We start from the raw sequence: 16,254 nt of genomic DNA, 5'->3' as shown, positions 1-16,254 counted from the left end.
ACCAAAATAATTCCAAGTTCTTTTTACTGTGCCCCAAGTCATTCGTCAATTCAATTTGCTTCTGAAGTTCTTCACAGACTGAAAATATCAACCACTAGCCATCCATTGGTGCAAAATAAAGATGCCAGGAAAGCCCCTGGAGAAGCCTATCAGGAAAATTTGACTAGTAGAAAACTAGCCCCAAAGGGTGCCTGACTCATAACAATTCCTTTCTAGTATGCCACACCCCCGTAACTCCCGTCCCCTTTCCTTTGGATTGTCTGACTGCTCTAACTCATCCTTCACACAAATGCACTGTCAACAGCAATGAAATTCAAAGCATGTGGCTGTCACTCCTTTGGCAAAGTCCTAACTTAATAGACACAAAGCCCTAGGTTTGCTCTCCAGCATCCCCCAAACAGGCATAGTGGCACACATCTGTAACCCCAGCAAGTGGAGGGACAGATACGAGGATTAGGAATTCAAGGTCATCCTCAGTTACAGTGAGCTGAAGGCCAGCCTGGGATACATCAGATTCTGGCTAAAGAGAAAATGAACTGAAAAAATTTCAGAGCAAACTAAACAAAAGCTGTGCAGTGCCAGGCGTGGTGGCACACACCTTTAATCCCAGCACTTGGGAGGCAGAGGCAGGTGGATCACTGAGAGTTCCAAGCCAGCTTGGTGAGTCCAGGACAGCCAGGGCTGCACAGAGAAATCCTGTCTCAAAAAAAAAAAAAAAAAGCTGTGCATTATTTAGTTTGCTTACAGATGCCTTAACCATACGCACTGCTCCTGGGATACATCTGTGGTATAAAGGACCCCCTTCAGAGCTAGAGAGACAGCTCAGGGAAGTGCTTGCCTCGAACACACAAGAATCTGAGTTCAACCAGCGCCAGATATGGGGGCTGGAGATGGCTCAGAGGTTAACAGCACCAGTTACTCCTCCATAGGTCCTGAATTCAATTCCCCGCAACCACATGGTAGCTCACAACCATCTACAATGAGATGATCTTCTGTCTTCTGCATGCAGTTGTACATGCAGGCAGAACACCGTATACATAATAAATTTTTTTTAAAGCCAGATATAACACATGCTTGTAATCCCAGGCTGAGGTGGAGGAGATAGGGCATCCCTGGGGATCCTTGGTTAACGAGCCTAGCTTAATCAATGTACTTACTCCAGGCCAATGAAAGACCCTGCCTCAGAGGAAGTGGATGGATGCTAAAGATGACACTTGAGACTGACCTCCACACCCATGTGCATACACTCACACACATATCCACATTCAAAAGGCTGCGATGGGAAGCTGTGGAGATGGCTCAGTGGGTGAGAGGGCTTATTGCTCAGTTCCCTAAAACTCATGTAGAAAGCTGGGTGTGATCATGGTCACCCCAACCCTCAAGCTGTGAGGGTCAGAGACAAGGACTGCTAGGGCTTGCTGGCTGCAGGGTCAGTGAGAGGCAGACACTGCAAGAAGAGTAAGGCAAGAGTAATAGAAAACGGCACCCGATGTTCTCTTCTGGCTTCATAAGCATGTGTATACCTGCACACAGGCCCTATCACCATTGCAATGAGCAACTAAACTACAGCAATATACTTACACCCCCGCTCTCCCCTGCCCCCGCCACCCCCAAGACAAGGTTTCTCCTTGGCTGTCCTGGACTCACTTTAGTAGACCAGGCTGGCATCAAACTCACAGAGATGCACCTGCCTCTGCCTGAGTGCTGTGATTACAGGCACCACAACTGGCTGATACTTAACATTCTTAATGTTTTTCTCTTTGAGAGAAACAGTCTTTGGAAATTGCACTTTTTCTTGGGGGGGGGGCCTTTTTGAGCCAGTGTTTCTGTGTAGCTCTAGCTGTCCTTGAACTTGCTCTGTAGACCAGGCTGGCCTTGAACTCAGAGATCCATCTGTCTCTGCTGGGATTAAAGGTATACCACCACTGCCAGGCCCAACAAAAATTATTAAGCACCTTCCAGGTGCCCAGCAGCTCAACAGCAGCCGCACTCTTGACCACACCTCCCAAGGTCCTTCCTCCTCTGGAAATGGTCCAGCCCTGCATCTAAATTCAAACGTAACAGACAGAAGAGTAACAATATCACGTGCCCATCTAAGAGGATGAAGTTAAATTGTAGAATGGCCTTCCTTTCTGATGCACTGATGTGACACTCATCACTTGGGGACAGGAATTACTCAAGAAACCAGTTTCTAGCCCAGCGTGGCGGCCCAGCACTCTGCCTCTGGGAGGCAGAGGCAGGCAGTGAGTTCAAGGCCAGCATAGTCTACAGAGTGATTTGCTAGCCACCTATTTAGCCCAAGGAACCAGGAAAATGAATATATTCAGAGTTCTGAAGGCCTTTGCAGCTTCACCAATAGAAGAAAAATGCAACTTCCTTTTAAGCAGGACTCCCTTTCAGAGCCAGCCATCATTTTGCTCTTGATTTATTTTTTCCAACACAAAAAAATGTTAATATCTTATTCAATTAAAGACAACCAATTAACCTGCCATATAGCCACACTGACAGGTCCCTGTCACCATGGGTTACATGGCACATTAACAGCAAGGTCTACAAGGAATTTGAATACTGCTCTTCTAGAGGACCCAGTTTGGGCAGCATGAACAGCTCACCCTCAACTAAAGTACAGCAACATACTTACTGTCCCCTACACACAGGATTTCTCAGGGACGGGGTTTCTCTTTGGCTGTCCTGGACTTGCTTTGTAGACCAGGCTGGCCTCAACACACAGCGACCCGCCTGCCTCTGCCTGCTGAGTGCCGGGATTAAAGGCGTGCACCACCACGCCCAGCCTAGGACCCGAGTTTGATTCTCAGCATCCACATCGGTGACTCACAACCACCTTAACTCCAGTTCCAGGGGAAGCTGACTCCTACAGGCCCTGGGCACTTGCACAAAGTACATACACATAGACACACACACACAAATAATAAAAGCTTTTTTTTTTTGGTTTTTTGAAACAAGGTTTCTCTGTGTTATCTTGGCTGTCCTGTACTCACTTGGTAGACCAGGCTGGCCTCGGACTCATAGTGATCGCCTGCCTCTGCTTCCCAAGTGCTGGGATTAAAAGGGGTGCGTCACCGTGCCCGGCCATAAAAATACATCTTTAAAAATAATAATCATTGTCCCACATCAGGCTTCAAGCCAGCTGAGATAAGGTGGCTTCCACCCCAGTCTGTAGAAACTTCACAGTTAACTACAGACAACGCTCCTCATCAGCCAGGCCTTGTCCTGCAGGTGGAAAAGGCAGAGAGGTGCAGTACGAAGAGCATGCGGCGCTTGTGTCACAGTGGAGAGCAGTCAAGCCTGGGTCAACACTGTAAAACACCCCACTGCGATGACACTCCAAGCCCCAGAGAGAAGAATACGCTCCCAGCTGGCTGAGCAGTCTCTGGACGGAATCTCAGAACTACTGGAGGGCTCACTGCCTCCTTCCATCTCTTTTTACAGCTGGACAGCGAAGTCCCGCCTCTGTAAGCCACTAGCGGCCTTTCCGCTTCTTCATCTTCCCGCCGGCCACCTTGTTCCTCACACCAATAGCACCCTCAGTATCATCATCATCTCCTGTGTCCTCTCGCTTGCGTTTCTTCTTTTCTCCATGTTCCCTTAACTCCTACGGGACAGCAAAAGGGATGTGGTTAAACACGAGTTAATAGCATCCCGGGGGCTCACCCTGCTTCAGCTCAGAGGCTACGGCAAAGGATAAGAATCGACTCCTAGGAACAAAAACACTGACCAAAGCACGGAAATAATAAGACGGACACAGAGGTGATCGAGTGCACATGACCTGCTGCAGCTGTTCTAGGAGACAATCTGGCATTCTGTAGGAATTCAAACTTTGACTGTATGTGTGCTCCTTGGTCAATTTCACTTGTAAAAATTTACTTTAAGGAAACAAGCCAAGGTATACCTACTAGGATACTCAATACAGGCCTAGGTAAAGTAGAGAAAACAAACATTGGTTGATGTAGGCTACGTTACATGCATGTGATGAACCCCTGCAGCATTAAAGAATGAGCACACATGCTGGTCATGGTGGGCACAGCTGTAATCCCAGCACTTGGGAGGCTGAGGCAAGAGGCTGGACATGAGTTCAAGGGCACCCTGGGCTACACAGTAAGTGTAAGGCCAGCCTGAGCTACACAGCAAAACCCTGCCTCAAAAATCCAAGAACAGCAAAAGGATTACACGGTGGACAGGAGGGTGAAACTGACCAAAAAAACAACAACAACAACAACAACAACAAAACAAAACACACACACACACACAAAAGATCACATGGACTTATACTTGGTGAAAGACAAAAAAATGTTAGTTCCAGATAGATAAGTTTTAATTATAACTAAAAAAAAACCAAATAGCTTGATGCTGTCTATCAGTGGTTCTTCCTGGGCCTGGTTTTGCTCTTCAGTTACTACTTTAATTCTTTCTATATTTTTTTCTCAGTGCACAGATCTGGTCTGAAACTCTCAATGATCGCCCTGACTCAGCTTCAAAAGTGCCAGAACCATAGTTACATGCTATTATATATAACTACAGATAGCACTTGTGTGGGTCCATTTCAGTGTGGGAGTGTGTGTGTGTGTATGTGTCCATGCGCACGCACACGTGCTCATGCAGGTAAAAGGACAACTGTGGGTTGGTCATTCCTCAGGTGTCATCCACCTTTCTTCCCCAATACAAAGAGCCATTTTATAACAAAACTCACACTGGACAGAACACCACAGAAGTCTGTATCTCAGTTATCCAAAAACCAACAAAGGCAAAGTTCCTACACTCCAGAGCTCACTCCAGGAAGCACACAGCACTTGCAAGAGTTCCTCCAGAACCTTCTCTCGTGTTGCTATTGCCACTACTCCTAATAAATTCTAGTTGACACAAGCTCGTGTGGTGCTCAGAATACACTGAGGAACTGGTTCTGAGAGGTGAGGCAAAACGCCTAAGCTCACTCCAGCCACAGCTAGTCTTCTGACCTTGAGACTGACCTTTTGGGGGGGGAGGGCACGACACATGAATGGTAGAGGAGAATGTGGTCAGGCTGGTCAGATTGCACCAACCCAGATTCAGTGGTGAATTTCCCATGAGCCCTCAACCATCATTTGCCCATCTGTACTCCAGGCACAGGTAAGGTAACCAAAGGCTGGTGAAACTGTGTGTAGCTTACCATTCGGGCAAATCTCTGGGCTTCGCTCACACGCTCCGTGAGCATCATAACCTCCTCATCCTGTGTTGGAAAGACTGGCAGTTTCTTCCCAATTAAATGCTCGATGCGCTGGAAGAGTTCCACATCATACCTGGGGAAGGAAAATGGTTCCGGCTCTGCTGGGCTGGTAATGCCAGCATCTCCGCTGCCTCGCATGTCATGTATGATAGAGAATTAACCAATCTTAAGCAATGCTGGATATATGACTCCTTCTCAAATGCAGGTAAAAACGCAACCTCTGTGCCTGAACAACTAGGAAATTACCCACAGTATTATTTACTCAAGGAAAAGCATTCGGGATCCCACATGCATTCATACGCAGCAGCACTACAGCAGGTTGTACAAAGAAGAGGAGGACATGAAGGGGAGAGGGAGCAGGAGCAAGAAAGGGGAATGGGGGGAGGGGAAACTATGATCAAGACACAGAGCATACATGTGTGAAATTTGCAAAGAATAAACTTTTTTAAATGGGGCTGGACAGATGGCTTGCTGGTTAAGAGCGCCGACTATTCTTTCAGAGGAACAAGGCTCAATTCCCAATGCCCATATGGTAGCTTATAACTGTCTGTAACTCCAGCCCCTGGATCTGACAACCTCTTCTGGCCTCTGCTACACAGACACACATGCAGGCAAAATATCCATATGAACTAAAAATTAAAAGATAAAAAGTTAAAAATGCATTAAAAATAAAAAGTTAAAAAGTCAGGCAGAAAGCCGGCATGGTGGCACACGCCTATAATCCCAGCATTCGGGAGGCAGAGGCAGGTGGATCGCTGTGAGTTTGAGGCCAGCCTGGTCTACAAAGCGGGTCCAGGACAGCCAAGGCTACACAGAGAAACCCTGCCTCGAAAAACAAAAACAAAAAAGTCAGGCAGTTAGTCTAGGTCATCAGAATTAAGGGAAAGTTCACTGTTCCCATTTTAGTACCAAGAGAAGCAGCAGGTGCCACTTGTGTTTCTGTATGGTGTGACATATGTGTGTCCTGACATCTTCCACAGAAGTTCCTGCTTTTGCTTTTAAGATAGATCTTACCATCATAAGGTCAGAGTTATTTGCATTTCAGAAATATGAAAACCAGGGTTGAGAAGATGACTCAGTTGGTAAAGTGCTTACTGAGCAAATATAAAGATGCTCACAAGCACAAGCGCGCGCGCGCGCGCGCGCACGCACACGCACACACACACACACACACACACACACACACACACACAGCCAGGAGAGGCAGTCTACATTAGTAGTGCAAAGAGTAGAGGCTCTCTGAGCTCTCATCTCAGCATTGCTCTGCCCCAGTGTTGATTTACTTACTGCGTGACAAAAGTGATGGCCTTTCCAGAGCGCCCAGCTCTCGCAGTTCGCCCTACTCGATGGATATAATCCTGGAACACAATGGGTAAATAAATTCAGTCAGGGCTAAGACGGGATGTATGCAAAGTCTTGCCATAGACCTCTCACAGCAAACACATGCCTGTGGAACATGGAGGACGTGGCCTGGGAAATGTGCTGAGAAATCTACTTCTTTTTTGTTTGTTTGCTTGCTTGTTTGTTTACGACAGAGAAATCCTGTCTCAAAAAAAAAAAAAAAAAGAGAGAGAGAGAGGTGGGGAGCCAGGTATGGTAGTGCACTCCTTAATCTCAGTACCCAAGAGGCAGAGACAGGTGGATCTTTTTGAGTTTGATTCTAGTCTGGGCTACAAAGTCCAGGACAGCCAAGACTACACAGAGAAACTCTGTCTTAAGCAAACAAACAAAAAAGTAGATTTCTCAGCAAATTTCCCAGGCCATGTCTTCCATGTTCTGGACAAATGACCAGGGTAGCCTTGAACTCAGAGATCTGCCTGCCTCTGCCTCCCTGAGCTAGGATTATAGGCATGAGCCACCACGCCTGGCTTCTTCTTTTTTTTTTTTAATTCCCATGGCACAAAATTCATCTAATGCCTGTTTTCTCTTATACAAAGAAAACCTACAGTGCCCATCTCCAAGGCTATCGCAACACTGAATACAGAAGAACACTGGCTGGTGGCTAGAGAAATGGCTCAGTGGTTAAAAACACTTGACCTCTCTTCCAAAGGTCCTGAGTTCAATTCCCAGCAACCACATGGTGGTTCACAACCAACTATAATGGGATCTGATTCCCTCTTCTGGTGTGCATGAAGACAGAGCACTTATATGCATAAAATACATGAACAATATATAAGAAAGGAAAGGAAAGGAAGAAAGAAAGAAAAGAAAGAAAGGCAGGCAGATAGACACTAGACACTAGATCTAGGGTCCCACACAATTATCTACACATCACCTCTTCTCTGAACTTTAGTTCCTATTTATAAACCAGGGCTCAAAACAATCACCCAAACTTAGGAGTTGGGAAAATCAAGAAGACAGCAACCTATCTGTAACAAATCAATAAAGAGTCAAGAGAAACAAAGTAACACCAGTGCAGTGATCCTGCCTCTCCCAGGGGACATCTGGTAATGCCTGGAACATTTTTGGTTGCCACAACTAGAAAAGTGTGAGATACTGTCTAGTAGACTCAAGGAATGCTAAGCATACTATATGAAAACAACGACTCCCAAGACAAAGACTACACAATCCAAATGCTAACAGTGCCAAGACTGAGAAATGCGGAGACACTAAGCTATGTCTGTAAAGAAAGGAGATTGGCATGGTCATCGTCTGCTGTATTTGTTTCCTTGGACTGTGTTCAGTAATTATCTCTGGATACCTTTGCAGTCACGTCTGCTAATGCTGCAAATAGGCACTGGCAAATGGTGAGACTAATCAGTCAAGAGCTTGCTCAGTTGTTACTTTTGAGACAGGCACTCAAGTAGCCCAGGCCAGCCTGAACTTCCTATGTCTCTGGGCATGATGACCTTGAAGTCCTGATCTACCTCTGGAGTGCTAGGATTACAGCCTATGCTACCGTGCCCACTTTATTTGGTGCTATAGCTCAATCCCAGAGTCTTATGCATGCCAGAGTCATATGATGGTTTTTGGTGTCAACTTGACACAAACTAAAGAGTCTTCAGAGAGGAAATGCCTCCACTGCTATAAGGCAGCTTCTCAATTAGTGATCCATGGGGGAGGGCCCAGCTCATGGTAGGTGGTGCCATCCCTGGGCTGGTAGTCCTGGGTTCTATAAGAAAGCCAGCTGAGCAAGCCATGGGAGCAAGCCAGTAAGCAGCACTCCTCCATGGCCTCTCCATCAGTTCCTGCCTCCAGGTTCCAGGCCTACTTCAGCTCCTGTCCTGACTCCCTCCAATGATGGGCTGTGATCTGGAAGAGTAAGTCAAATAAACCCTTTCCTCCCCAACTTGCAATAAAACCCTGACTAAGACACTCTCTATCCCACCACATTCTCAGTTTTTGATACTGAACTAGTATCAAACACTAACAAAAACACTACATTATAACTAAGGAAAAACAAACAACAAAACCCCCACATTATTTAACAAATAAAATTTGGAACTAGGAAGTCCAGCCAGCAACAGAACTCACCTTAGAATGAGTTGGAATGTCAAAATTGACCACTACATCCACATGGGGTATGTCCAGACCTCTGCTGGCAACATCAGTCGCTAAGAGAATGGACCGAGCCTTGGCCTTAAACTTATTAAGGGATCCAAGACGTTTGCTCTAAGAAGAAATGAGAAACTTTAATTCTGAAAAATGAAGGAATCATGGTGTACACAACATGGAACACAGACACAGTAAACATGAGAAGTTAATCTTTTGTTTTGTTTTGTTTTCTAAGACAGGGTTTCTCTGTATAGCCTTGGTTAGTCTGGACTCTCTTTGTAGAGCAGGCTGGTCTCAAACTTACAGAGATCCACCTACCTCTGCCTTCTGAGTGCTGGGATTAAAGACGTTTGCCAACACACCCAGCAGGAAATTAATTTTTTATTTTTTATAGCTTTCCCTTCTAAGTCCAGGCTGGGGCTTCACAGTCAAAACAAATATAGAAACAACAAAAAATACTTAAGATTGAAGCCACAAATTATAACACAAAACAAGGATTGTTTTTAACACATCAAAAAAAAAAAAAAAAACAAAAACAAAAAAAAACCTTATTAACAGTCCATAGAGATTCACTGCGAATATAGTGACTGAAAAGCTTACAAACCAGCCAACTGCCTATGAAATATTCTTTTGTGTACACATGATCACATGTATACACAGGTGCACATGAACATGTATGTGGAGGCCAGAGGACACCCTTGGTGTTTTGACAATCTTCTGAAGACTCTTCCCCTGGGAGGGAGAGATGTCTACTCTTCCAGAAGATCTGATTCCCAGCACCACAGGTCACAACAGCTCCAGTTCACTGACCTGAAACTCACTAAGCTTGGGCTAAGCTGGCTCAACTGAGCTCCAGGACACTGGGGTCACAAGCACATGCCACATACCCAGCTCTGGGTGTCTCTGGGGCTCAAACAGGGCCTCATGCTTACCCGCAAGCACTTTACCAGTGGAGCCAACTCACCAGGCCTATCTAAGAAAAATTCTAACCTGAGCCACTTGCTGTCTGAAAACGAGAAAGCAAGCTTACAAAGCAATGCATCAAAGCACACAGTAAGACTAGGAGTGTGCAGTGAGCACTGATGCCCATAAAGTTAGAAGTACACAGTAGGCACTGGTGCTCTCTGTCTGCTGCACTCATCAACGACTCAGGGTGTGCCTGCCTTACCCCAGCAGTCCTGTCAGATAACTCTTACCTGACTCATCTGCCCATGGAGGGGGATGGCAGTGAATCCGAGGTTTCGGAGGAGCAAGGCGGTCCTCTGAGTGTTGTTACAGGTGCTGCAGAATACCATAAAGGAGTTGCCAGCCAATTCATTGAGAATATAAACCAGGTAGGTATCCTACATCATAAAACAAGGTACATGGAAGAAGGGTTGGAGACCTAGCAACACGTAGAGAAACTCCAAGCCTGTAAGGGTGTCTCAATTACCCAAACCACCAGCTTTGAACTTTAAACTCCTTCCCTGCTACTCCCCAGGCTTGTGGACAAGGTCTCTGTAGGGAGGGGAGGATCCCTGAGTGAATGTGTAAGGAGCAGACGGAAGTCCTCGGTTCTTGTTGACATGAAAATGGCCACGAGGTCACCAATGCCTCTGAGCCATGGAAACAGCAAGCCTTCCGTGGTCAGGCTCAGAGACCCATCAATGTGCTGATGCTGACAATGTGTGGAGAAATTGTCAACCACAGGTTCCTCCTTCAGGATGTGTACAGCTGAGACTGCTCCCCACAGAGGCCCACTACAGAGAACAGCCAAACCTACTGGTGTATAAAATAAAACAAACGTGCTGACTTTATCAGTTGCTGTTGGTCCAACTCCATCAGAGTGCACAGCCCACCTTTGCTGTACCTGTACTTAACTCCCAGCTGCCCCACCTAGGTCAATCCCTAATCTGTGCAGGTTGTGGCAGGTCTCACTATGTAGTCCAAACTGGCCTCAAATTTACTATGAAGCCCAGGCTGGCCTTGAACTTACAGCGACCTTCTTACATCCAGTTCCCAGTTCTGGGAATACAGGCCTATACTGCACACCTGGTCGGCTACTATGAGCTCTGTGAAACAAGCACCCAAATGCATCCTGAGGTCACACACAAGATCTGTCCTCAGTAACCAAACAAAGTGATTCCAAAGTAGCTGTGAAAGAAGCCAGTGAAGGAAGTGGACAGCAGGGGGGTCCGGGGAGGAGCAGTATCACTGTGTCAGGGCTCTCACTTCGGCTTAGCACTGTGAATTCCCAGCATGTTCACTTATCTGGAATAAACACGCTGGGCACACAGCTCTCAGCTGGTCAAGAGCTGACACATTCCCAGATGCCGTGATGAGGACAGGAATGGCAGCAATGACAAAGTCAACACTTTACCTTGAATTTAGAGGGAATAAAAAGGTAATACTGCTGCAGCTTCTCAACAGTCTGGTACTTAGAGGAAACGGCACATCTCACAGGGTTCTTGAGAGCTGCACGCTGAAGTTTTTGCACCTAAAGAGAGAAAACAGGATAACACATCAATTCCTAAATGCTTGTTTTTATTTTTATAGCACACATACGAGACACCAAACCCAGGGCCTCACCCAAGTTAGCAACTGTTCTGTTACTAGCTATGTCTCCAGCCCCGGGTTTACTTTCTACTTTGAGACAGGGTCCCACTAAGGTATCCAGGCTGGCACTGAACTTACTCTGTGGTCCACACAGGCCTTGTGATCCTCCTGGCTCAGCTTCCCGAGTGGCCAGAATACACTTCCACATCTGGCTTGTATATCACTTCTTTAAATTCACTAATTAATAACTTTTTTGGTTTTATAAGGGCAGGGTCTTACTGCATAGAGCAGCCGGCCTGAAGCTGAGTCACCTGCTCTTGTTTATATGTCAGATCTTATAAAGAGGAAAACCGGAGTTCAAGCAAATCTCACCTTCTTGGTCATGGTAGCAGAAAAGAGAAATGTTTTCCGATCTCGGGGAATCACTTTGAGGATCTTGTCAACCTGAGGCACACAGGAAAGAATGCAGGTGCATTTAGACTAGAGGCCCAGAGTCTCCTCTGCATGTGCATGTGACAGGAGCACAGAGGGATAGGAGGATGGGACTGCACTGAGAAAGCATACTCTGGAGGTTTAAGAATTTAAACTACAATTCCAATTTTCAGCTAGAATTTAGTAAGGTTACTTTGATACCAGACAAGATAAAGAACAATTTAAAGCTAAATTAAGAAAAAGGCCAAAGCTGGGCATGGTGGTGCATGTCTTTAATCCCAGCACTTGGGAGGCAGAGGCATGCAGATTGCAGTGAGATCGACGCCACCCTGGTTTAAAAAGCGAGTCCAGGGCAGGCAGGATGACACAGAGAAACCCTGTCTTGAAAAACAAAAGCTGCCAGTTGTGGTGGTGCACGCCTTTGATCCCAGCACTTGGGAGGCAGAGGCAGGTGGATCGCTGTGAGTTCAAGGCCAACCTGGCCTACAAAGCGAGTCGAAGATAACATAGAGAAACCCTGTCTCAAAAAAACAAAAAAGAAAAACAAACAAAAAGACAAAAGTAAAAAATAAAAATAAAAAATTATTCAACTAAGTAAACAAGGCCAAGTGAAAACACAGCAGGCACACAGAAAAACTAACCAAACGAAATAGGAGCTGTGGGTATGGCACTTCTGACCTCTGCAGTCAGTCACAAGAGGCACCAAGAACGCAGAAAAGAATGGGCATGCTGCTGCTCACTGAGGCTGACATGCGCTCTACAGACACAGGGGCAGAGGAACCAAACCAGTTTGAAAGCAAGGAGCAGAGAAGCCTGGGAAGGACCGATGCTAGAGACTCACCTCTGTCTCAAAATCCATGTTCAGTATCCGGTCTGCTTCATCCATGACCAGGTACTTCAGAGCTCGTAAGTTGAAGCCTTTGGTATTTTCCAAGTGGTCAATCAGTCGACCAGGAGTAGCTGCCAAGAAAGATTGAGGACAAAGGGCCAAGGGTAAGAAAGTGGTCTCCTCCCCACAAACAACAAGACACAGAAAAGGTAAGCAGAGCCACAGGTGCACACACCAGGGGCCACCCAAAACGGCAGACTTTCTCCAACCCATGCGGTCATGGTGGTGTTTACCTTTGTCAGTGACTCACCTATTACTATATGTGGTTTTTTGGCCAAGGCTAGTGATTGGGACATTGAGTCAATTCCACCAACAATGACAGCTACAGAAACAAAGCAAACGGGAAATCAATTCTTAATCTTCTCGCTGAGCACCTTAGAGCCAATGCTAGATGTTTATAAAACTAAACGCAGCACTCTGCCCTTAGGTCAATAACATGCTTGCTGTGCCATCCCCTCCACACACACACGCCCACTACACACACCACGATCAATCCTTCCCCACTCCCTCCCCAGTGCTCTGCTCCTCTCAGACCCTTACCACACTGCACTCCAATAGAGGACCCCAGCGCCTCGAACTGCTCAGAGATCTGAAAGGCCAACTCTCGAGTAGGGGTGAGAACCAGGGCAAACAAACGCTGGGGAGTCTCCAGCAGTGCATTCAGGATGGGCAAAGCAAAGGCGCCTGTTTTTCCAGATCCTGTTTCTGCCAACCCAATAATATCACGACCTGGAAGAAAAAAAAAATTAAACTAAACTAAACTCTAATACAAAAAAACCCACTGAGCTCCTCTGAAGTGTTTTATAGTAACACAGTGCTGGACACAGGGTAGCCCTTAATTAGAAAAACTCAACGAAAGATGTAGGGCTTATACCCCAGATAAGCTAAAATTCAATGATAGGACAATACAAAAATATGTTTAAGTTGTGCAGTAGTGACCTGTGCTTTTAATCCCAGCACTTGGGAGGCAGAGGGATCTCTGAGTTCAAGGCCAGCCTGTTTACCTGTGTTCTCGTCTCTCCCCTCCCCACCCCCCTCTCTCACACACACACACTCACTCTCTCACACACACACACTCTCTCTTACACACACTAGCAATACATGGGAGCCATGAATTTCCATCTGATTAGCAATTCCCAAGGGGCACAAACATCTATGAGGGGTGTCTGTCTGTCTGTCTGTCCCTACATCCCACACCTAAAAATTCTTTTTGTTTTGTTTTTTGTTTTTTTGGTTTTTTTTGTTTTTTTGTTTTGTTTTTTTGTTTTTTTTTTTTTTTTTCGAAACAGGGTTTTGAAAAACCAGGCTGTTCTGGAACTTACTCTATAGACCAGGCTGACCTCACACTTGGAAATCCACAAACCCTTGCCTCCCAAGTGCTGGGATTTAACGATGTTGTAACCCCACCACCTGGCTTCACACCTGAAAATTCTAATAGATCCCAGTTGTTTAGAATGAGGATGATGATAGCATCACTATTATAAAGCAAAGGAAAAGCAGCAGAGCAGCTAGAGACAGGAGAATAAAATACTGTTTTGAAATTAAAGGTGGCCGGGCAGTGGTGGCGCACGCCTTTAAGCCCAGCACTTGGGAGGCAGAGGCAGGCGGATCTCTGTGAGTTCAAGGCCAGCCTGGTCTACACAGCGAGTTCCAGGACAGCCAGAGCTGTTACACAGAGAAACCCTGTCTCGGAAAACCAAAAAAACAAACAAAAAAAAGAAGTTAAAGATGGTAACTTCAAGAAAGAGTGACCAAGGGTGTTCAAAGCTACAGGTTAAGTATGATGGACTCTTTTTCTTTTTGGGTTTTTCGAGACAAGGTTTCTCTGTGTAACAGCCCTGACTTTCCTGGAACTCACTTAGTAGACGAGGCTGGGATTAAAGGCGTGACCACACCTGGCTGTCTGGTGATTTAATTCCCATCTCTCAGAGCATAATCACTTAGCCAGGATCTGCCATGCAAATTCAGACAGCAGAGCCTTCTGGGCAGTTAAAGCTGCCATCCCTCCATTCCCTAACTCTAGTGTCGACCTCCCAGATGGTAGACGCTTCCACCATCATCATGCCTGGCTTGCTTGCTTGCTTGCTCGAGTGACTGATTGACTGACTGACTGGTTTATGGCAAAGTCTTGCAGCTATCCTTCTGCCTCTGCCTCTTCAGTTTCAAAAGCACAAGAGCAGTCCTGTCATACCCAGGTAGAGATTATATCTTTATTTCACTTGACATGTGCCAGCAATAGCTCTTGAACGTGATATGACTTCACCCTGAATCTGTATCAACTCGCATATTTAATTTCAACCTACCTTGCAAGGCCAAAGGAATAGCTTCAATCTGGATCTTGGTGGGCTTTGCCCATCCCAACTGGTCGCACGCTTCACACAACACATCTGTCACGCCCTTTGAATTCAGAAAACCATACTTTAGTGTAGCATACACCCTGCCTTCCTTCCATTGTTAAATGCCTTTATGGGCACCATTCTACTGGTGCCCTGTACCCTTTTAAACTTGAGATCGCACTGCATCTCAGAACCGACACGACAGCTCCTTGTAACTAGGGGCTGTGCCAACTCCTTCGCACGTAGTATCTCATTTAACCGTCAAAACAGTTGTGACAAGTGGCTAGTTATTACTGTACCCAGTTTACACGCGTGTAAAGTGAGGCACAGACCCTACCTAACAACTTGCCTCTTGTGATGAGGTCACGCGTGACCTAGATAACACACGGTTCTACACTAAGTGCAAAGAAAAGCAAATGCGGGGCATTCAGGACTCACAAGGCAAATGTACCACACGGAGCGTGAAGAGATCCCCGAATTTCTAACAGTCTGAAGAAAGCCTAAGCTAGGCCTCAAGGTGTTTTTAATACACTACACGCTGGGATGTAAAGAATTACAACCCTGGGTGCGCCTAACGCCAGCACCACAAAATAAATACTAGCATCACCCAATCTCACCAGGTCTTTAAATGTTTTAGCTTCCTCCTCTTCCGCAGCTGTCTCAAGTGTTTCCGTGGGGGAATCATGCGACTCGTCTGCCGCCATCTTGCCCGTAGATCCCGGAAGTGAGGCACGGCGCATGGCGTGCTGGGAAATGTAGTTTCACTCTTTCCTAGAGTGCATATTCTGAACGCCCCCTGCTGGCTGTTCTGGAGTTGCAGCCCCCACACAGGTCGAGCTTTGGAAAACAGTAACAGCTTGAAGTCTGTGTGCCTATTGAACTGACCCAAGAGAAGTGGCTGATAACCTGCTCGTCACTTTCTGCTGCCCTTTGGGTCTCTGCCCCTATCTTTTTTTTTTTTTTTTTGGTTTGTTGAGGCAGGATCTTATTCTGTAGCTTAGGCTTTCCAGAGCCTTGTCTGTTTTCCCTTACTTTTTTTTTTTTTTTGAGACATGAGCCTTGGCTGTCCTAGACTTGCTTTAAACCAACCTCTAACTCACAGCGATCCCTCTGCCTCTGCCTCTGCCTCCCCGAGTGCTGGGATTAAAGGTGTGTGCCACCATCATCCAGCTTCACTTTTTTAACTATAGAAACATAAACGCATGCATATCACAATACTATTTATTCATTACTTCATATATTTGGCAACTGGCAGTCTACCATGTATGTTGTATGCCCTTTGCCTGCAAGTGCACTCCCGTGGGAAGGCATAGGGTTCTCAGTGTGTGGGATGTTCAAAGCAGCAC

General features: G+C 46.2%; 1 protein-coding gene across 1 annotated transcript; it reads right to left on the bottom strand.

The window, feature by feature from the left end:
* Nucleotides 1-3,213: 3,213 nt before the first annotated feature.
* Ddx47 (DEAD-box helicase 47) lies at nt 3,214-15,620 on the bottom strand. The gene is made up of 12 exons (XM_051155484.1): nt 15,526-15,620; nt 14,876-14,969; nt 13,113-13,301; nt 12,823-12,894; nt 12,525-12,643; nt 11,624-11,695; nt 11,076-11,192; nt 9,913-10,059; nt 8,696-8,833; nt 6,509-6,579; nt 5,165-5,294; nt 3,214-3,613 (listed from the first exon to the last, which is right to left on the bottom strand). Exons 1-12 carry the CDS (start codon nt 15,610-15,612, stop codon nt 3,482-3,484), a joined length of 1,368 nt encoding a protein of 455 aa, XP_051011441.1. The 5' UTR covers nt 15,613-15,620; the 3' UTR covers nt 3,214-3,481.
* Nucleotides 15,621-16,254: the final 634 nt, after the last annotated feature.

The sequence above is a fragment of the Acomys russatus genome, chromosome 13 (genome assembly GCF_903995435.1).
Source record: "Acomys russatus chromosome 13, mAcoRus1.1, whole genome shotgun sequence".
NCBI classification, from domain to species: Eukaryota; Metazoa; Chordata; class Mammalia; order Rodentia; family Muridae; genus Acomys; species Acomys russatus.
Note: the sequence above shows the minus strand (reverse complement) of the source record. Positions and strands in the feature narration are given on the sequence as shown.